This window comes from Mytilus edulis, chromosome 10 (assembly GCF_963676685.1).
Source record: "Mytilus edulis chromosome 10, xbMytEdul2.2, whole genome shotgun sequence".
Classification (NCBI taxonomy): Eukaryota; Metazoa; Mollusca; class Bivalvia; order Mytilida; family Mytilidae; genus Mytilus; species Mytilus edulis.
Window position 1 is genome coordinate 54,957,629 of NC_092353.1, and position 23,270 is coordinate 54,980,898.

The 23,270-nt window shown below is 31.5% G+C and overlaps 1 protein-coding gene across 2 annotated transcripts; it reads right to left on the reverse strand.

The window, feature by feature from the left end:
• Positions 1-353: 353 nt before the first annotated feature.
• On the reverse strand, positions 354-22,581 carry LOC139492167 (homogentisate 1,2-dioxygenase-like). Of its 2 annotated transcripts, XR_011656709.1 has the most exons (16): positions 22,482-22,568; positions 17,541-17,624; positions 16,725-16,919; positions 15,372-15,431; positions 14,244-14,335; positions 12,840-12,874; positions 12,097-12,176; positions 11,670-11,769; positions 11,057-11,175; positions 10,430-10,534; positions 7,876-8,002; positions 7,336-7,388; positions 5,865-5,993; positions 4,866-5,001; positions 1,426-3,401; positions 354-1,166 (listed from the first exon to the last, which is right to left on the reverse strand). XR_011656709.1 is itself a non-coding variant. In XM_071280319.1 (15 exons), exons 1-15 carry the CDS (start codon positions 22,494-22,496, stop codon positions 3,364-3,366), a joined length of 1,368 nt encoding a protein of 455 aa, XP_071136420.1. In that variant the 5' UTR covers positions 22,497-22,581; the 3' UTR covers positions 354-3,363. The 2 variants fall into 2 exon arrangements, 1 of the variants encoding a protein (XP_071136420.1); XM_071280319.1 differs by having other exon boundaries at positions 354-3,401; positions 22,482-22,581.
• Between the last annotated feature and the right edge of the window lie 689 nt (positions 22,582-23,270).

Below are 23,270 nucleotides of genomic sequence, written 5' to 3' on the forward strand. Positions count from 1 at the left end.
TGAATTTAAGATAAATATTTATTCAGCTCATCTGACCAAAAATGTCATTCATGCTAATGCCATCACTTAGGGCCCATCATGGCTTCTGTTCGTTGAAATTTGGTCATTTTAATCTTTTAAAAATATTGTGAATTCATTACTATTTGTAGGATATACCAATTTTCATGGATTTCTTGGGTATGGTTAAACCACCAATTTTTTACTAGGTATAAATTTTCTATAGGCTTATATGGAGACTTTGGCAAAACCAAAAATCAAATACATTGTATCTATGAGTTAATATGTTAATGTTAATGAATCCACATTACTTGACTGTACTATGGTACAAGAAGGCTTCAGATAAAACTCAAAAGTTACGTAAAAATTTTATTGATTGTACAGCAAATGCATTTTTATACATTATGTAATTTTGTACTGCGAGTCTCATTGGGGTCTATAAAGCGTGTTGTAGGATTGGCCGTCTTTTTTTATGTGCATGACACATGGAAATCAAATTATTTTGCATGAAAATAGGAAACGAAGTTGAGCAGGACAAGTGAAATTATTAGCAGGATACTGGATTCTGACAAAACAGTTTTAGCAAAATTTGAGATCAGACCAAACCTCCCAATGAGACCCCATGTACACAGGTACAATTACTATCCTCACAACACCATGACATTGATAGATATATGTAATACATGACAGCAATAAGACTAGAATGTTAGTAATCTCAGACTTATCTATATAAGGATACCTATATATGGTTCCAATGAGATTTATGTTTTTGTGTTATTTTTTTTAAATTGATGAACAATAATCAGTGTATATTTGTGTTATTTTTATATTTACAAGAGACGCCTAATAAATGTCTTATGAAAAATAGTTAGTTTGAAATATTGAAATATATGGTTAAGACTTACAACCAATTTAGCTGCCTTACTGTTGACCTGCTAGTGATCACACTAGATATACTTCTTCGACATAAGGCTAACGGAACCCCAACAAACCATTACATAAAAGCTGTGTAAGAAAATTTTGTGACAATATATAAGTTATGTATAAAAGCAGTGAGATGTATAAGAAATATTAAAAGACATTAAGTGTAGCAGATTATTTATGCTAGTGTTTCAGAAAACAAATCAAAGCGACAAATAAAGAAGAAAAAAAATGATTCATAAAGTATACTGTTATATAATTTAATTTTGGATGTAACGCGTCTTCTGATTGGCTGACGTTATTTTGTTATGAGCCCATATATATAATTTAGTCATGTATAAGTGACGTAATCAACGTTTCTTCATGGTTTTCTACTGTAATATTTTTTCTGTCTATTCGAAATAACATAAAAAATGTGGTGCACACTGTTAAATAACCCGCTACGCGCGTTATTTAGTGTGCACCAATTTTTTTATGTTATTTCTTCATAGACAGAAAAAATATTACAGTTATTCCTTAAATATTGCACCCTTTCTTAAGTATACAATAATAAGCATATGAATAAAAGTAAGAATATGAAATAGGGATAAAAATAGATTAAAAAGCTCAAAATATCACTTTATATAGATGTTGGTCTTGAATAAAATAATTACTGTACTTTCTCTTTACAAACTTTCTATGATTATTCTAAATATAGAAATGGTAAAATAAATGTTTATTCTATTGAAAACTCCAACAAAATTCATGAATCAGATAATAAAAATCAAGAAAGAATGTCTGTGCTTTTACAAGTAAAATATAGTGTTATAAAATCTTGATGAACTGGATTAAATAGAGAATAGAGAAAAGTGACCTAAATAATTTAAAGAATACAGAATTTAAGCCTACCCTCTTTCTCATCCTGTCCCATTGTAGATGAGGGATGCAATGCACATATTTTAATATAGAAATCAAAAGATTATGCTAATAGAATAATAAAGTTGATGTACATGTGGATATTACAAATTAGTGAAAGAATTTAAATTATGAAGTGATTTGCTACCACAACCTTCAAAATCTTTCTATTAAATATTATAATTGGAATGGTCAATAGCATTAACTGGAATTCATTCAATGCTTTAGAAAATAACGTATGTAATGGATACCTTTCCATCATTTAGAAAAAACACAACCATTGTTTTTGAATACGGAAGCCAAAAATATCATTGAGATCAGATGTACAGGCCAAATGTGTATATAACCCATTAAAGCACATACTTTCTCCTTATATATCATCACCAAACTTAAAATGTCACATAAATAAGTAATATTTACAATTCATTTAGACTTTTCAAATATCAAAATTCTCATATAATACTGTAAATTCAGAAATTATTATGATGTTTTAATTATTGCAAAAATTTAAAGTATGAATCCAACAGGATTTTTCTCAAAATCACAAAAAATTTAAATCACAACATACATGTAGTCGTTATTGATAAAATCACAATAATAAATGTATGCATGCAATAATATCTGAATTTACAGTAGTGTCTATGAAGCCCCAATGTAAGTTTTATATATAAAAAAAAACCATGCATTTGATCATAATCACCAACAACATTATGCACAACACATTCTTAATTCTTTTCAAACATGCACATTTAAATTCAAAACAAAGCCTATAAACATTGTCATCAGCAGGAATACTAATATGAGTATTTAATCAAATAAAGTACTCATTACCGAAGGTATTTATACATATAAAATTGAATTCAGAAGAATTTCATCAAGAACATGATTTTTTTCATCAGATCGTTCTGAATAAATAGAAAATAATCATCCATGCAATGGTGTACAAAATTAACTAAGAATATTTTATCATTTTTGTACGCTAAATACATACATGTATTAAGAAGTCAGAAATAAAAGTTTTTTATTTCGAAACAAGTACACACAAATAAATAAATACTGAGACTGAAGTATTAACATTTTCTGACTTAAATACATCAACAAAATGAACAAAATAATCAGATAATTTTGTAAAATAAAAAAACAAGACATTCTTCCTAAAATATAAAAATTGTTGAAAAAAATAATGAAACGTTTCGTCATTCTGCATATTACGAAATGTATTCTTTTAATTATATTGGTATGTACAAAATGACTAGACATATCAAATGCTTCTATTTATGGAATACTTTATTGGTTTTACCTGTTTTACATTTTGATAAATAAAAATCGTACAGTCACAGCTACTATCGAAATAAGTAGAAATTCTTAGCATGAAAGAGGCAAACTAAAATTCTTTGAGCTATGTACACACTCAAATAATCATATGCACTGTGAATGTAAATAATAAACTTAAAAAAACAAGAGATCAACAAATAGAAGCTGTGATGATGCAACAATAAATGTAAGTAAAAATATCAATCTGCATAGAATATATCTCCTCTGCGATGAAGTCTATTTTGCTTTCTTCTTTTTAGCTTTGGATGCACCATCTAAAAATAAAATAATAAGCACCATTAAAAGATACAAAACTTAAATCTGTTGAACAAATAACAGTTTTGATTTATGTTTGATAAAATTGAGTTCCTAGCTGACTTAGTAAACTGGTAAGTGTTTACAAAAAAAATTATTCTCCAGATATGCCATATGGCATGTACTTGTTTATCATAAAGGGTATATTTCAATTTTATAAGAGAAATAAAAAAAAATTATTTCTGCAAATAATTCAAATGAAAATAAGCTTATAATATTAGCTGCAGACAATACACATGTCATTTACTGAAATAGCTAAAGATTGCAATACTATATCTTTAAGATTTGCATATTTATTTAAGAAAAAGAATGAATCTTGTGTCCTTAGGACAAGACCCTATTTCTTATCCTAATTCAGGATGGACAAACAGACTCGAAAACATAATGGCCCCAACCATGGTAGAAGGGCCATAACAATATTAACTGCAACACATAAAAATAACTTGTACATCGATTGATTGATTGATTGGTGTATAACACCACTTTCAACACTATACATGTACTGCTATTTGATGGCAGTCAGTTTTTATTGGTGGAGGAAGCTGTAGCGGCTGGTGAGAACCACCGACCTTCAGTAGGAAAGCTGGCAATCCTTTTCAATTAAGGTTGGAATTTAATGAACCTGTGACGTGCAGGATTTGAACTCACAGCCTCAGTGTTGACAGGCTAGTGATACAGTAGTTTGAATACTTAGACCACTCAGTCTCTGAGGCCTCTAAATAAATTACTGGTACAACAGAATTTTTTATTTTTTTTACTGAAACACAAAGAGGTAGTGCAATAATTCAAAACTAGCAAAAGGTCAATTGAAAATTTTAATTGTAAAAGGGCTGTTTTAGAGGAACACAACAGCTTATATCATTAATTGTATTAAATAAGGAAAACAGAAATGAATAAATATAACATTAAATGTGAGCAGCATGAGATAAATATTTGTACAAAATGACTTAACAATATTTTATCTGAATAATAAACATGAATATAACACCGGCAATGCTTTTTAACCAACAAGAATAGCATTAAATTCAAATTCCAAATATTTTCTCCTTTCTACATTGAAGTCCTGGATTTAGTTTACCACTATAATAGATACTAGTAGTCCAGTCCATCTATATATATTCTCCCTTTCAAAAATTATTCCTTATAAGTAAACCTACCACTCAACCTGTATTTTAAGTGTGACAGTTGTCATTTTGTTCTAAAGTTAAAGATTTCACTTAAGTTGGTACATGGCACTTCAGGGAGATAACTATGTAAAAGTAAATATTTTGTCAAAAAAAGGTACAGACAAACAATGATGTCAAGTGGTGGAGGTGGCAATCTCTAAAAAATAAAACACTATGGGCCAATTGACCTATAAAGTATGAACTCATTGAACTGAATAAACAATATTAAACAAATAGTTTAGCATTAAAAAAGCATACCTGAATTTGTATCATTTTCTGCTATCATAAAATGTTTTTTCAATGGCTGCCAGCATTCATAATATTTCTCATCTACTTTGGTCTTATTTCCCCACTCAGTCACAGCCATACTTAATGATGACTCGAACATGAAAGCCTGAAAAATAAAAATAAATTATTGCCATGTTTTCAATATTGCGAAAAATGCAACTGGTTTTTAATCGCAATAATTTAAACTCTTATTATGAATTATTTTATATGTCAGAATTAAATAGAATTTTTCTCAATATTACAAAAAATAAAATAGCATTTTAGTCTAAATGACAAAATAGCAATAATAAGTGCATGCAATAATTTTTGAATTTACAATAACTATTAATTTTACAAATAAATCTTGTCTGAAAATATAGCTTTTACCAAACATTTAGAACCCTTGCAACAACTCTTCTGAGGGGTGTGTAAAGGGATATAAATCTCGAATAACAAGGTCTTTCAAGGAATTAATGCTATTGTTAAATACTCATGCCCAGTGGGTCTGTGGGGGATTCAGAGGGAGGGTTCAGAGACGCTGAAACCCCCTTTTATTGATGATTAATGCTTTTGAATGGGAACATATGGTTGGAACACCCCTTTATCCTGCTTTGGAACACCCTTTTTAAAAATGGCTGGATTAGCCCCTGAAATCTTTCTTCTGGATTTCGTATGAGTATGGCTGCTGAGGTATGAAGAACAAACTATAACTATTAATTTTTGTTGTATGATTCAGATCTCATTGACTTATAAACCTCATACCAATCAGAGTTCTCCAAAAGTGGTGGTCTATAGGTTTTGACCATTAACATAAAAATTACATTTTATTAAAGACTGACACAGTTTTGGTTATGTGCAACAGAAATTATTAAACAGATTAGGGACTTAGTAGCAGATTTTCTAACAGGACCACCAGGGAAAAAAAAAGGTTTTACTTTAAAAGACACATACAATTGAATTTAAACATAACGTTCTATGTTTTAATCATACCATAGTTCCATCTGCTACTCGTTGAGGTTTTAAATCAGCATTGGATGCATTCTCAAAACACTCAGCATCAGGACCATGTGGTGTCATCATACTGTGTAACGTAGCACCTCCAGGACTAAATCCTTCCTCCTACAAAATAATCATGTCATTTTCTAAAGCATTGTCACTAATGTATGCAAGAACATCCCATTGGTTTTGTAAATAAAAAGAAATGCATATTTGTCACATTGCTGCTTATAAAATATGGAAGCAAGGAGATAATCTTAAAACCAATAAATAGCAGATAATAAAATTGAGAATGGAAATGGAGAATGTGCCAAAGAGAAAACAACCCGTCCATAGAGCAGACAACAGCAGAAGGTCATCAACAGGTCTTCAATGCAACGAGAATTCCCGCACCCGGAGGCGTCCTTCAGCTGGCCCCTAAACAAATATATACAGAGTTTGTTTGCAGTCAACATGCTTGTAACAAAAGTAAGGCTAACAATGGATATGCAGTCTGAATGTTACTCATTGTTGAAGATTGTTCACATACCTATAGTGTGTTATTTGGTATCTTGGAGAGTTGTCTCATTGGCAATCATACCACATCTTATCATTTCTATATACAGATACATATCGAAGAGTTTAAAATACCTTAAGGTGGTACCCACCACTTTAACAAAAATTAATTTGGCTCGTTTAATTTTCTTAAAATTTTGACAAATTATTTACTTTGACCCTTTTACAAAAATATAAAAATTTCAAAAAATTTGAACCAACCGTTTTATCGGAAAAATTACACTGGTTATATAGCAGTTTGACAAACACTTATTTTGATCATTGAAAAGCTTAATATTCCCTTAACAACACAACGTAATTAAAACGTTTAGCTGATTTTACAGAGTTATCTCCCGGTAGTGTTAGGTACCACCTTAAATAATTTGTAGTCATCAAAAATATTGTCTATTATTGTTTGATCGTCCTGAACATGCAGACAAAAAGCAACCAACAACCAATCAAACTTTTGATGGGATTGTTGAGAGAGTATCAAAGTTAAAATCTATAAGTTTTTAACACGATATACATTCTTTGAACTGAATTTTAATGTGTGTATTGTTATGCGTTTACTTTTCTACATTGGCAGAGGTATAGGGGGAGGGTTGAGATCTCATAAGCATGTTTAACCACACCACATTTTTGTGCCTGTTCCAAGTCAGGAGCCTCTGGCCTTTGTTAGTCTTGTATTATTTTTAATTTTAGTTTCTTGTGTATAATTTAGAGTTTAGTGTGGCGTTCATTATGACTGAACTAGTATATATATTTGTTTAGGGGCCACCAGCTGAAGTACGCCTCCGTGTGCGGGAATTTCTCGCTGCATTGAAGACCTATTGGTGACCTTCTGCTGTTGTCTGTTCTATGGTCGAGTTGTTGTCTCTTTGATGCATTCCCTATTTCCATTCTCAATTTTATTTGTTTGCTAATAACATACCTTTGCTTCATATTTACCAAGTATAAGTCCCATAAACTCACTCATACAGTTTCCTGAAAGAAAATTATACAAAATCTACAAAAAGTTCAAAATTTCCACAACATATCTACATTTTAAATTTTATTCATGATATGATCAAATATTGAAGCACAAAATGGTACTATAAGCTTTTACAAAAACATTTTGCTTTCTTAGTGCCTTATAATACTCATACGTCATGTATTGAAAAAATAGCTCTGTCAAATATCTGCTTCTTTAAACTATACCATATAAATAATAAGGAGATGTGTTATGATTGATTGCAAATGAGACAAGTCCACCAAAGTTGAAATGTTTATCAGATGCTTTTTTCTATGAGAACTGAAAATCTCTTATCAAATGGCAAAATCAAAAACTCAAAACACATCAAACTAATGGAAAACAACTGGCATATGTCTGACTTGGTACAGGCATTTACCTATGTAGAAATGATGGATTTAAGAGACATTTCTCAATAAAACTTGAAAACTTAAAACAATGAAAATTGTTTATACTACTTACTATGGTAATAGGGTGGTCTAAATGTGTTCTGTGCTACACTCCATCTTGGAGGGAAAATCACAAAGTCTGCTATAGCAGTCCCTGGTTTTAATGACTGGCATGTTAAAACTGTAAATACTGAAGGGTCCTGAAAAAAAAGTGATATTGTCTATATTTACATGTAATAACAAACATCTGTATAATAATTAAACTAACATTTCATTTACTTCAAATTCAGAAATTATTGAAATGTTTTCATTACTGCAAAAAATGCAACAGGGTTAAAATCGCAATAATTTAATCTCGCATTTTGAAATTTTTATTAAATTGAACAGGATTTTCTCAATATCACAAAAATTAAAATAGCTTAAAAGTCATTTTAGTCCAAAATGACAAAATCAAAATAATAAATGTGAGCAATAGTTTATGATTTTAAAGTATATTGAAAAGTAAAAATGACTATTGTTAATCTTGGGTGTTTTAACTTTGCAAATGAATGCATAGACTCGAAACTTGTAGTAAATATGTACTGTAAAAGCACAAATTTTCGTGGGGGATTTAATTTCGTTTATTTCGTGGATAAGAAGTATCCACGAAATTAAAACCCCAACGAAAATTTAACTGTAGATTTACATTATTTTATGATCTGACTAAATCTTATTGACATTATATAATTGATGAACATAAATGCAGACAATTAAATAAATAGGTTAATTGATTAGACATCGATATTCAAAGGTTTTCTTTAAGTCAGATGATAATCCTAATCCTTTGTTTGTACAGTAATTAATAATGATCAAGAACTGTCAATCAATGTCATTTAACAGTCTAATGTGTCTGTAATGCCCTCAAGTCGTAATACATTTATCACACAATCATTGTCCTTGAATAAAACATCAAAGGTGTGTAACAGCCAATTAGCGTATGCAGGTTACAACACTTGATTAGTGCTCACTGTTACTATGAAATGCAATTATTGATTTTTCCCAACGGCAAAAGTTCACATCAGTTTTATTGAGTATTGTCAATTATAAAGTGACATTTGTATAATTTTTTTCTAAACTTAAAAACCACGAAAATTAATCCCCGCGAACTTACTTTTGGATACAAAACCATGAAATTTTAACCCCACGAAAATTAATGTTTATACAGTATTTCATTGAACTTTAAATTTATGGTTTACTGATACCATTGAAATCAAAAACAAAATACTGTAAATTCAGAAATTATTGCGTTGTTTTTATCAATGCGAAAAATGCGACTGGGGTATAACTGCATAATTTAAACTCGCATTTTGAAATTTTTAATATGATTTAAATAGAATTTTTCTTCATATTGCAAAAATCAAAATTGCATTTTTGTCTAAATTAGGATTTTTCTTCATATTGCAAAAATCAAAATTGCATTTTTCTCTAAATTGACAAAAACGCAATAATAAATGCATGCAATAATTTCTGAATTTACAGTAGGTATTTCAATAATACTACAATGTTTCAATACTAATGAAGCCACAATGGCCAAGAAGTGTTTTGGAAAAAGGAAATCTGAATTGTCTCCCCTTCCAATATATCATTTTTATTCTGGTATCACCTAAGTTGGACAAAGGTATACAGAAAAACACATTAGTTTACATTACATTGCATATATGTACATTTGTTGAGGAAGCATTAAATATGAGTTTTTTTACAACGATATGATCAGTATAGCCGACAGGTTAACATCAGAGAGAATCCAGTTTGTCATTTATAATTCTAATAAATTGGCACAATTTTCAAAGTTTAGATTTCTGTTTTTGGTTCATAATAGCATTAAATTTTAAAGCATTACAGTTCGTTAGATATTTCTTATCAATAAGTAGTGTTCTATCTGTCAAGAGACTGCCGCATTCCATTACATAGTGGTATTCGTCACCTATAGCAACTCTGCACAACGGACACTTTCTTTGTTCTCGGGGAATGTTTTGCCATCTACCATTTTCAATCGGCAGTTTATGGTTCATTGTCCTAAACCGTGACATTGTTATTACATCTTTATCATCAAGTACGTTAAGTTAGTGTTCAAAATTGTGTGATGTCTTGTATAGGCGATAATTCAGGGCTTTAGGCGAATCGTTTACCTTTCCTGACCATGACTGTGTAAACTGATCTTCTAGTCTTTGTTTAATTATCGATTTAATGTTAGGTAATGTGTTTTGGAATGACCATAAGTAAGAGAATCCACTATTGTCTAGAATACTTTTCATCTTGTCTAACGACCGCGATCGAAATGTGGTTTCTTGTGCTAACTTGAAAAGGTATCTAAACATTACAGCAGCGAGCTTACTTTCTTTACCGGTAATTAACTTTGTCCAATAAGATACAATTCTAGTTTTTATATCTATTTCTAGGGGATACCGACCCAGTTCTCCATAAATGAAGTGGTTTTGAGTAGATGGCTTAAGATGTAAAAGTAGCTTAAAAAATTTAGTTTGAAGTCTTTCTAGTATATCTAGGTTTTCGTAACCCCATATTTCACATCCATATAGCAGAATAGGTGTTCAAGATAAGTATTTGTTTCTAAGGTAACAAAAACTTACCACATGGTCAAATGACACTGTATTCATAGTACAGAAATTATCCAGATTGTATTTATATGGTGCATAGTTTCCATGCCAGGCTACAACATCAAATGGAGAATGGCCCTGAAAAACGAGAAGAAAAAATACATTAAAAGCTTACAATAACAAGACATTTCCTAAAGAAAATCTTAGTGTAATCAAAAAACTTCTTTTTTTATAAAATTAAATTGTGAAAAAATGATACAGTCAGCATTAAGCAATGGTTTACAGTAACAAAGATCAAAGCAAGTTCATTTTTTAATAGATGGGTTCAAGCTACAATGAGAAGAATTTGACTACAGGAATCAAATTTCCATCAGGTATATTGACTCTAGGGTCACTTTCCAGGGGTCAAAAATAACATATGACAATGACACTGTAAAATATGAGAAGTTTTTTCCAACATCTTAAAATACTTAGGATATGATACCACTTTATTATTTCATTAAACTATGTCTAGAAGTTGAGTTTTATTTATGTTGACAATAAAAAAATAGTATATCCAAATTATTCTGTAAGTTAGCAAGATAATATTTAGATGGTCTTAATGCCAATATTTTTATAAATGGCCGATGTTATTGTCTAGCTAGCCAATGGTTGCCTCACCTGTTTTGCTGAGAAAAGGTGACCTTGAAATTTACTAGTAACTGTATAATCACAATCTTTGTCTTCATAGCAGGCTGTGGGTGTCAAAAAATCTCTAGGATTGGCTAAGCCATTGGCACCTATTAACAAAAAAACAAGTATGGGCAAGGCAACAAACAACATCCATTGTATTACGGACTCCTGACTTGGGGCAGGCACTTAAAGAATGTGGCACAGTTAAACATGTTTGCTGCTGCCAAACTTTTCCTTAATCTAGGACAGTGTAACAGCACAACATAAGAACAAACTATAAAAATCAATTGTAAAAAATCACAGTTGATATAAATAAAAATATATATATATATCACAAAATTAGATTAGTTAAATTGTTGATCAAGTTTGGTTTATCTATTCTTTCAAAGCCTCTTCCTAATCTATTTCCTCCTATTGTTTTAATCTACTGACTGGTTTAATTTCATTTACAATAATTTTATAATCAACATATAAAAAAATGTTATAGAATGAGTAAATATCAACACTGACATCTATTTGCAATTTTTAAAGTAATTTTCCTTGAAGTATATTTACAATTTTGTTAACAAGATCACATTTTCGATTGTCCTTAAAGATTTACCTATTGGTCCTAGATTAGGAAGTGTAAAATGTCCATCAAATACTTCCATCATATAGCCTCTTGTTTCTCCTGACACTGAAACACTAAACCTTATTCCTTGCTGAAAAACATGTAAAACATGTTACCTTATTCCTTGCAGAATGTGTAAACAATTACAATACATGTTGCTAAAATCATATAAAACTACTATTTCAACAATTTACAAATTATTTCTCACTTAACTAAGGATGTTTTCTTCTCTCTTTTTTTTCTCATTTTTATCAGATATTCTGAATACTCTGTTTTATACATTTTAAATAGAGTTGATCTATATGCCTGTATTTTTTTTATTTGAAAAATATCGTTATAAAAATTTTAAAAAATGTGACAAAGATTTTACAATTTAAAAAAAATGACATTGAATTGAAATGATATTTTTCAAACATACCTGAATAACACAAATTTCATTTGGATCAACTTGCATTTTTCCAAACTCTGTTGTAATCAAAAGTCCTCCTTGTTGTGGTACTGAAAAATAGAAATAGGTTAGACCATCAAAATATCATAACCATGTATTTCAATAGCTGAACGTGATACACAAATTATTATTTATAATACACTCGTTCTATTTGAATGTATATTTCTATGTCATATACAGTCACTGATCTGACACCACTTTCCCTCGTAAGTATTTAAATTGTAGAGCCGGAACTCTATTTAAATATTCATGAGGACCCCTTTCAACCTGTAGCATGGAACAACTCAAACTTATTTCTTTAACAACTGTTGGAAAAAAATATTTCTTTTGTTAATATTTTTTTTTTAAACCGATAAATGATTATGTTTTATGCTGATTGTTGATATTTTAGTCTATACTCAAATTCAACATCAATTGATTTTAACAGGTAATGTACATTTCATTGTGCATGTTGTGTTGTATATTTCTCAGCAAGATTTGAGGCCTTTTTAAAGGGGGATTTTTCCCAATATTTAAATCATATAAATAACAAATAACACATAATTTATCAACAACAATTGAAAAGGTTTTTTCTAGATTGCAGTATAAAGACAATAATAGTGTATTGATTTGACATACTAACTATATAAGGATTCGGCATGAAAGGGGAAAATGCAAAAACTTGTCACACGGTCACCAAGGTCACAGTTTAAATATCAGGGTGATAAACATACCTATCAGAAGATCTCCATCTGAACTGTAGAAACACCTAAAAATTAAATGAGTTCATTCATTTACAATCAAATCTTTATCTTAGATAACATTTATTAGAATTACGTTACAGGTACTTAATAAAACATTTCTTTAAAAGAGTTATACATACATCATGTCTTATCTACATTGTTTCTTACCCAGCATATATTCACAATTTACTTGTTTTTGGTTATGGGTCGCCTTTTGTTCATAAAATGACAATTAAATATTGAAGTGGAAGACATACTTTATCAAAACAAACTTTTTACGGACTGCAGAGTAAAACAATTTCCAAGCTGTTATGGCAAAATTAGATGTGGAGAGGACTGTGAGAACAGCTATATGGAAAGTTTCAGTTGTATCCATCAGGTACATGTCATACTGTGATTTATTAATTATTCGTTGGACACTAATTATCATGGATTTTGTTGGTAAAGGAAACCAAGAACTTAAATCTTTAACGAGTCATAAATGTTCCATAGAAATATCTGCTGACTAGAGCAAAATCACAAAAAATCTAATCTCTTGTCAAATTTGCAAGTTGACCCCATTTCACGATTAATAGTACCTATGAAAATAAATGAATCCTCTGTATTAAAACCTTAGTTTTTGTTAGTAACAATTAACTATAGCGGAAAAGTTAATTAAGTAGTTTTGTCTTACAATAGAATTACGGTCTTGCATTAATATTGAGATAACTATTAATAAGCATTAGACATAAGATTCTCATATCTGACACCTTAGCCCTCTGAGGATAAGAGACAATTACATCTGAATTTACATAGAAGTAATAAATAATATTCTATCCTTTCTCTTGTTCTAAAAAGAGCAATTAGCTTTGATAAAACAGGAAAAGTGTCATTATGTCAAATTTCCTGACGCAGTAACCCTTTCAAAGGATGTATTTTTGTTATGGATTTTGGAATGAAATCTTAATTTCATCAGGTTTTTTTTCTGCATCAAATTGTTATCATATCACTGCTTTTGTATGACCATATGAATAGCTGAACTATCATCGTCTTTTTTTTTTACGTAAATGCCAATACTTGAATATTTTTCTGATAACTGATAATACTTCTATGTAAATGGATTCACTGTAGTAAATTCGATTTTCATCATTCAAATCAATTTATTCATGGTGAATGGAATGTAAATTAGAGGGTATGTAAATTTTTCATTTCATTTATATGTTGTGGGAGTTTAGTATGACGTTCATGTTCTCTGAACCAGTTCACATTTTTATTTAGGAGCCAGCTGAAGCCTGACTTCCGGTATGGGATTTTCTCACTATCTTGAAGACACATTGGTTGACTTTCGCTGTTATCTGGTCAGGTTATTGTCTCTTTAACATCTTCCCCATTTCCTTTCTCAATTTTATTACTTACTTATTTTCCATTGATGTGTTACAGGTGTAGATATATATGCCCAGTCCATGTCTTCCTCTGGTGTCTCCGGCTCCACAAATTGTAGCCATACCCTGTAAACAGATCATTGATAGATGAGGGTAGTAATGGGGGTACCTTTATGACGAATAACAGTAAAAATTCTTGCCAAATGACGTTAACGGTCATTTTTGGTGCATGACGATAAAATGTGACATTAAACTAATCTACTGATTTTGACAAATCCAGTTATTTTTTTCTCCAAAAATGACCAGAATGATAGTTATTTGAGACATCTGATGAATCATAATAAGGATATTTTGACAAATCACGGTAAAATTTTAACTAATTTGACGCTAACGGTAGCCGAAAATGACCGTTTGACACCTGACAGTAAAGGGCATTACTACTCTCATAGATGATGATGATAGGTTAAAAGAGGGTAGTAATGGGTGTATCTCTATGACACATAACAATAAATACTTGCCAAATGACGTAAACAGTAATTTTGGGTGCATGACGATAAAATGTACAATTTCTTATAGATGATTAAAAAATGGCTGATTTTGATAATTCACATTAAATTTTTTCCAATAATAACGGTAACGATACTTGTTTGAGACCTCTTACTTTTAATAAATTTGACGCTAACAGAGCGGAAAAATGATGCCTGACAGTAATGGGCAATACTTCCCTCTTATAACTTATTCCATTATTAAAAACATAACACACACCAAAGAAGGGATTATACAAATTGCATCTAACGCTCTAAAATTTCAATCTATAATAAAAGCTTCTATAGCAAATCAATTGTCTAGTTCATAACATTACTTTAGTTGGTGGTACATGTACTGTTATATTTTTAAGTAAAATCATCATTTAGACAGTTTAAGATGGTACATAACAATACAGGGAGATAACTCTGTAAAAATAATTTTATTTTAAATAATTGGTTAATAGTATTAAACTTCTCAATTATTTCATTGAGCTGATTTCAGATCTTTACTATAAATGCTTTGTTATTTGTTTAGTGTTGGATTCAATAATCCAGTTTTCTTAACTCATAAATGTAATTTTCTTGCGAATAATAAGATAACGTAAAAAAATAATTTGCAAAGGTTTAATACCAACCTGAACAAAATCCACTTTCTTCTGGCTTGCTTTTGTTATATCGAATGGTTTCCATCTCATCTGAAATAGTTTTATAAGTAACTGGATTAGAATGAAAATATACAATTGTTTCACTTCTTCAGAAAAATATTTTATGTATGAAGATTGATTGATTGTTTGTGTTTTTTTATGCTATTTTAAGGTGGTAGACCTTTGTTCAGAGAGACAACTCTTTAAATCAGTTATGTGTTTGTTAAAGTCAAGTTTCATCAATGTTTTTTTAAGCATTTACCTGAAACAGATTGGAAATAATCTATGTAACCTAGAAGCTTAGAATATATTTATGAAAATGGTTGACACAAACGTACTGATGATTTTAAGAGTTATCTCCCTGAACAAAGGTCTACCACCTCAAAATCAACTTTTAGGCTATTTTGTGGCAGCCAGTTTTTATTGGTAGAGGAAGTGGGAGTGCCATGGGAAAACCACCAACCTTCAATAGGAAAACTGACAATCCTAGTCAATTAAGATTGGAGTCTAATATATGAAAACATGAGAATTCCATTATTGCATTAAAATAATTGATAATCATTATGAGCCAAACTTTTACTTAACACTTGAACCAGAAAAAAGTGAATATTTTATCAACACAAGCATGGGGAAAACAATAGGAGATATTAATCATAGTAATTACAGGAAACAAACAACCTCGAAATATGCTGTCAAAATATAAATGTGATTCTTTATTTTTTGCAAAACCTATCCAGAGCAATTTTTAAATCATGAAAATGTTGCAAAATTTTGAAAATTTACAGTGTTTTAAAGACATCATATGAGAATCTTCTTAATCATTAGCATGTTAAACCAGTAAAACAAATACTTGACAATCTAATTAAAATTAAATCCTTGTTCTGATATGTGGCGCATCACTGGGCGCATCCATTTTCCAATATTTCCATTCGAGTTCGCTCAGATTCTATAGATTACAACCGGAAAAGTCGAAAGAACTAAAAATGCCAAAGATATTGGGAGACAATTTCTGATTGGTTGGCTCGAAAGGTCACCAGATTTGACCTGTCTATCGAGTTTCGTTAGATCCTTGATGCGCGACATATCAGAACAGGAGCAATTAAAGGATTTAATTTTAATTAGATTGGCTACTTGAAAGTATCAAACCAAACTTTACTTGACTGTTGGCCATTGCTTTTACAGTCTTTTTGAATGTCTATTGAAGCTACAATATGCTTAAACCATTAACTCACACGATGAGCTCAATGTTTACGCTTGGTTGCTGTGAAAGCATACAAAAGTGAGCAAGCGCAGAGTTTTAATTTCAATTACATTGGTAGAATCTAAGAAGATTTTTTAACTTACCTGGTTTGGGTTTGGTTTAACTTTGTCCCAATCATTAGTAAACAGACCATTATCAATTGGTTTGAATGGATTATGTTTCACAGAAGGTCTGATACGGTAAAGCCAGCTCCTTTCATTACTTTCCCTTGGTGCAGTGAAGGCAGTACCAGATAGCTGTTCAGCATACAGTCCATATTTACATTTCTGTGGGTTATTCTGAAAAATATACAATTAAAATAAGATATATATATTAATTAAGTCTCTGATGAAATTTGACTGCAAGTTAACTATAGTTAAAATTTGGCAAAGCTGATACTGATTCCATTTTCGGCATCTCTCAATGAAAATTCAAATTTGGCAAATCTAATGCTGATTTCACTGTCTGCATCTCACAATTTTCAATAGGTTGGTACTTATTAAAATGTTTAAACGCATTTGTTTGCACCTGTCCTTAGTCAGGTTTTTGATGTTCAGTAGATGTTTATGGATGTGCTTCATAACTGTTTCTGTTTTTTATATAGATTAAACCGTTGGTTTTCCATTTTGAATGGTTTGACACATACCAGTAGTAATTTTTTTGGGGCCTTTATAGCTTGGTATGAGCCGAGACTCCATGTTGAAGACTATACTTTCACCTATAATGGTTTTTCTTTTACAAAGTGTGACTAGGATTAAAGAGTTGTCTCATTGGCACTCATACCGCATGCCCAGGTGAAAAAATTTCCAAGGTGATACATTCCTCTGACCTATTGAAATACATTGTACATGTAGCTCCATCAAAAATTCAAACTTATAGTCACTGACCAGTAGTCCAGCATACAACAACCAATACAATACCTGTCCTTGTGGTAGAGCACCTAGACATCTGGGATCTTCACTGGTAAATTCATTACCAAATCCTGACATATACTGTAACTTATCCTACAACACAAAGATCAACAATCAGCCGAAGTAAGAATTATAATGAAGTGAATTCAATATTTTAAAGAGATAAGGTTCATACCAAGTCAGGAATATGACAGTTGTTATCCATTAGTTTGATGTGTTTGAGCTTTTGATTTTTCTATTTGATCAGGGACTTTTTCCAAGGACTTCAGTATTTTTGTGATTTTACTTTTTTCAAATACAAACATAATTACTGCTATATTATAAATCATAACAATGATTCCTATATTGTGGATTAATATATTTTCTGGGCATAGGACACCTTTTTTCTTTTATTGAGAAAAAGTTTCATTTTTGTGGACAATTAATTATGGCAAAGTCTAAATACATTCCATTAGAACATTTGTAAGACATTGAACATTTAAATTTGTGGTTCCCCAGTACCCACTAAAACCTTAGTTTAAACATATTTAATTATAGTGGATTGGGAAACAAGTTTTGCAACTTATATTGATTCCTTTCCACTTTGCGGGTGCGAGTGCTGCCTTGTAGCGGCATTAGCCTGCTCTTTTTCGAAATCTACAAGGGTGTCTTTAACGTGCAACGTGTAATGGCTCTCTCTTAACACAGGTCAGCCATTTATGGTCCCCTTCTGACAGACTATCATCGTTTCCTCAAGACCATACTCACAAATGGTGTCAAGGGAGCGCCGAAAATCCTTGCATTGGTATCCAATGAATAATAATAAAGCCACAATAACTAATTGTAACAATGATCCCTATAATAAATCCATTTGAAAACATGCTGTTTTACTAATTTTCTTAACATGCTTGTAATTCCAAAAAACAATCCTGTGTTACAGTTTAGCTTTCAAAGATCTGCCTGCCATCCAATTACATGTAATTAATGTAGACTTACAAAAACACATGACACAGAGTTCTTATGAGGGTACCTTCATGAAGAATAACAGTTAAAAATCTGGACAAATGAAGTTAACAGTAACTTTAAGTGGATGATTAAACATATAGTTTTTTTATAGAATGATAAAAAATGTCCACTGATTTTGACTTATCATTGTTAAATTTTTCCAAAAATAACAGTAATGGACAATTATTTGAGAGCTCTGATGAATCACACTTAGGTTTTTTTGACAAGTAGTGATATGGTTAAAACAATGTGACACTAACTATAGCTGAAAAATGACGTTTTGATGTCCGACGGAAAAGACTGTAACATGTATAAAGAGGGTAGCAATTACCTTTATCATCAGCCTTGTAACAGTCATTTTCTGCGACTGTTAGCATCAAATTGGTTAAAAGTTACCATGATTTGTCAAAATATCCTAATCGTGATTCATTAGAGGTTTCAAATAAATATTGTTACCAATATTTACGGAAAATATTTAACCTGATTTGTCAAAATCAGTAAAAAAAAATTATAATCTAAGAGATGTGTACATTTTTTTGAAACAAACTTAAAATTACCGTTAATGCATTTGACAAGAAATTCTATCTTTGTTCGGCAATACCACCCTCTGTAAATTTAAGGCTTAATTTCTACTGAGGGGGGAGGACAGAGTTGTCCTGATCCGGAAATCCTGGGCTTAAAAACATGATCCTGAGGTCCCAAATGAAAAAAAATAAAAAAATCCTGACATCCCAAAATTCAGAAGAAAAAAAATCCCAGATCTCGAAAGGACCAATCTCGAAATCCTGAGCTTAAATAGTTATCACAGGTACCAGGATTATAAACACCCGATCCCGACGTCCAGAAAAAAGTCCTGCCCCTCTCTACTGTAATGACATGAGGGTGCTATAAACAGTTTTGTATAAAAGACCAGAAGCTTGGAAGATGTTATTCCCCAACTAAAATAGAGGGGGGATAGGAGGGGTCCTGATCCCGAAATCCAGGGCTTAAAAACACGAAATCCTGAGGTCCCGAAGTTTAATTAAAGTAAATACGGACATCTCGAAATCCGAAAAAAAGAATTCCTGGATCCCGAAAGGGTCAATCCCAAAATCCAGAGCTTAAAAACACCTGATTGCGGTGTCCCGATAAAAGTCCTATCCCCCCTTAAAATAATCATGGAAGGAAACCCTTGTTTATTTACTCAATTGATGAAAAAGTATCATGTTTTTTGTATAATTGATTGTAAAAATAAGTTAATTAGCTTTAAATTAAAACAGGTTGAATGATAGAAATAATTCAAAAAATTATATTAAATATACATGTTTTGAGGGGAGACAACACTGTAAACATCCTGTTTTTTTAGCAGTGAAAATTGAAAACTTATTTGCTTATACACAAAATTTGAATGTTCTGTCTTATTAGACAACAAAGAGACAGAATGGTTTGCAGTGGACTCCGGGGTAAGACAAGGATGCATCATCTCTCCTATCCTATTCCTAGTTGCAATCGATTGGGTAATGAGAAAAACCACAAATGACGAGAAAAGAGGAATAACATGGTCTATGTTTACAACACTGGAAGACCTAGATTTTGCAGATGATATTGCCTTATTATCATCTCGGCATGATCATATGCAAGAAAAGACCAACAGACTCAGCCATTTCGCAAGCCAAACCGGACTCCAACTCAACACACAGAAAACAGAGGAAATGAGATTAAACACCTCATCTCAAAGAAAACTAGAGGTTGATGGAAATGAAATTCAAAAAGTTGATAAATTTATTTATTTGGGCACAGTCATCAGCACTAAAGATTCTACACAAAAGGACATCAAAAACAGATTGGCAAAAGCAAGAACATCATTTCAAAAACTAAGGAACATCTGGAGATCAAAGCAATACAGCCGAAAAACAAAAATCAAATTATACAATAGCAACGTAAAACCTGTTCTTTTGTATGGAAGTGAATGTTGGAGAGTTACGAAAGCAGATATGAGGGCACTTTCTTCATTTCACCACAGCTGCCTCCGACAAATCTGCAGAATATTTTGGCCTAATACCATCTCGAACACCAACCTACTAAAAATGACAGAGTCGTCATGTATAATCGACGAGATAACACAGAAGCGCTTCCGGTGGCTTGGACATGTTTTGAGAAAGGAAAACTCAAGCATAACAAAAACAGCCCTTAGATGGACACCACAGGGAAAGAGACCAAGAGGACGTCCCAAAACAACATGGCGGAGGACAATAGAGAATGAATTAAAAGACCTAAAGATGACATGGGGAGAGGCAGAAACAATGGCAAAGAACAGAACAGAGTGGCGAGGACTTGTGTTGACCTTATGCTCAGATCGGAGCAAAGAGGATAAGTAAGTAAGTAAGTAAGTATTTGCAGCCGACTGTAGCTCTTTCGGAGCAGAAGACCATATCCTGAAACAAGATTTTTTTTAAAGGCTGAGGTAAAAACCTACAAATTTCATACAGTTTTGATTATGTAAAATGTGCATGGATCATGTCTTCATGGGTGTGCACATGACCTGGTTTCAAGTTTTTTTATGTTCAAATTAGACCTTTTTTCCCCCATGTTCATTGAAAGGATTTTTTTTAATATATTAAAAGTACACATTTTTTTTATTTCATTATAAACTAGAGAATCTCATAAACATGTTTAACCCCACTGCAATTTTGCACCAGTCCCAAGTCAGGAGCCTCTGGCCTTTGTTAGTCTTGTATAATTTTTAATTTTAGTTTCTTGTGTATAATTCGGAGTTTATAATGACGTCCATTATCACTGTACTAGTATACATATTTTTTAAGGGGCCAGCTGAAGGACACCTACGGGTGAAGGAGTTTCTCACTACATTGAAGACACATTGGTGGCCTTCAGCTGTTGTCTGCTCTATGGTTGGGTTGTTGTCGCTTTGACACATTTCCCATTTCCTTTCTCAATTTTAACATTCTGATTCCAGTGATATCTAGTTTTATACAAGTATCTTTATTAATCAGTCCACAACTAAGGGTCAATTATGCATGGTCCCTCAGAGTGGGTCTCATTGAGGTCTAAGCATGACGCAGGATTGCATATTTTTTGTAAGCGTGACAAGTGAAAGTCGAATTATTGTGTTGTGAAAATGTGAAATGATGTCTAGTGGGCCACGAATTGAAAAAAAAAATGAGAATACATACATGAAACATCTAAGACTAGCTTCTTTAGATAGTAATTTAATAATGGCTGTCTCAAAACAATATACAAATAATGCTGTAGCAACGTAACGTATAATAATAAGAGTTGCGGATGTGTATGATGTGAGTTCCCGGGTTAATCTGGATACTACAATACATAGTATAAGCAGGATATGGGAATCTGACAAAACAGTACCGTAAGAAGGATCCGGGATCAGAACCCCCAATGAGACCCCCCCTCAGACTGTGAGGTCATAGAAAAAACTATAGATTGATTGCACCCTGAAGATGTTTTTTTGTTTTAACCTAGTTTTGGTTGCCGTCTCTATAATAAATTTCATATTTTTCAAATCATCCATAAAAAAGCATAAGTAAATTTCTAGTTTTAGTAGTACTAAGCACATGTTCAGAAGATGAATGCAAAACTGATGACCAATCAAAATGTTGTGTGTGACACACCCACATTTAGCAGCTAGAACTGTTGGTTGGGAATCACTATTTCTAAACTTTAATCTATATCACAAAGATTGTTTTGCTTTGATAAAACAAATTCTGGTTTCCTAAGATAAAGATTCATTTAAAAATTCGTGTTTAAAACCTTTTTTTACAAGTTATTGACAAATATGTCAAGGTCACCACGTATGAAGGTGTTTATGTCGTTTATTACAAATAACAGCAATGACAGCTTATAAGTGTCATTTTTACTAATTCAAAACACTTGCAATACACATGATACACCGTGTCGACAAATAATTCGAGTAAAATTTCGTGTAATTTTACAAATTACAGTCTTGTTTACCTTTTGCAGGCTCATGTTGAAAGATCTTGATCTTTTAAATGCTTCCTTTGCAAAATTACCTTTCGTCAAACGTTTTATTGAATTAATTCGATATCATTTCGAATATACTCTAGACTTACCGTTTTTTATAATGTTAAAGTCAGAGAAATTTAAATTATCTTCATGACCTTCACCTTTAAGTTTCTTGGGCTGAAACAATTTTAGTTACTGAAGAAAAATGCTACTTTTACTAAAGAAGCATCCACTGGTGATCAAATAACAGCTGTCTTGACAACAGTTTTATTATTGTCTTCAACTGAATCAGGTAAATTTTTATGATTGCATGCTCAATATTGGAAAAATAACGTGCATTGTCTGGGTCTATGCACTACATGTAAAATATATGATGTATAGACAACAATGATAAGAGATCTATGCATTCCAATTTTCTGAACTAATAGCTTTGGAAGTCGTTGCTACAAACCATCATGACAGTAATATGATATACAGAAGACAAGATGTATAAGCACAAAAGTAAAGGAATCAATCACCAATAATGGCAATATGGAATATACATATATTCAATCTTGTACACCTTATTGCTTTTCCTGGCTGACCCAAGAATCTATCTTGTTTGAATTATTGACGTCATACAACAATCATTTTTGCATTTTGGATTCAAATATTTTGAATAATGATGTCAAATTTTTATGGGAACTTGTGTGATGTCCAGTAATGGTGTACTAATAGCAATAAGGTGAATCGCTATTTCAGAATCTGCAACATTTAAACTATTTGCATCAAACAACA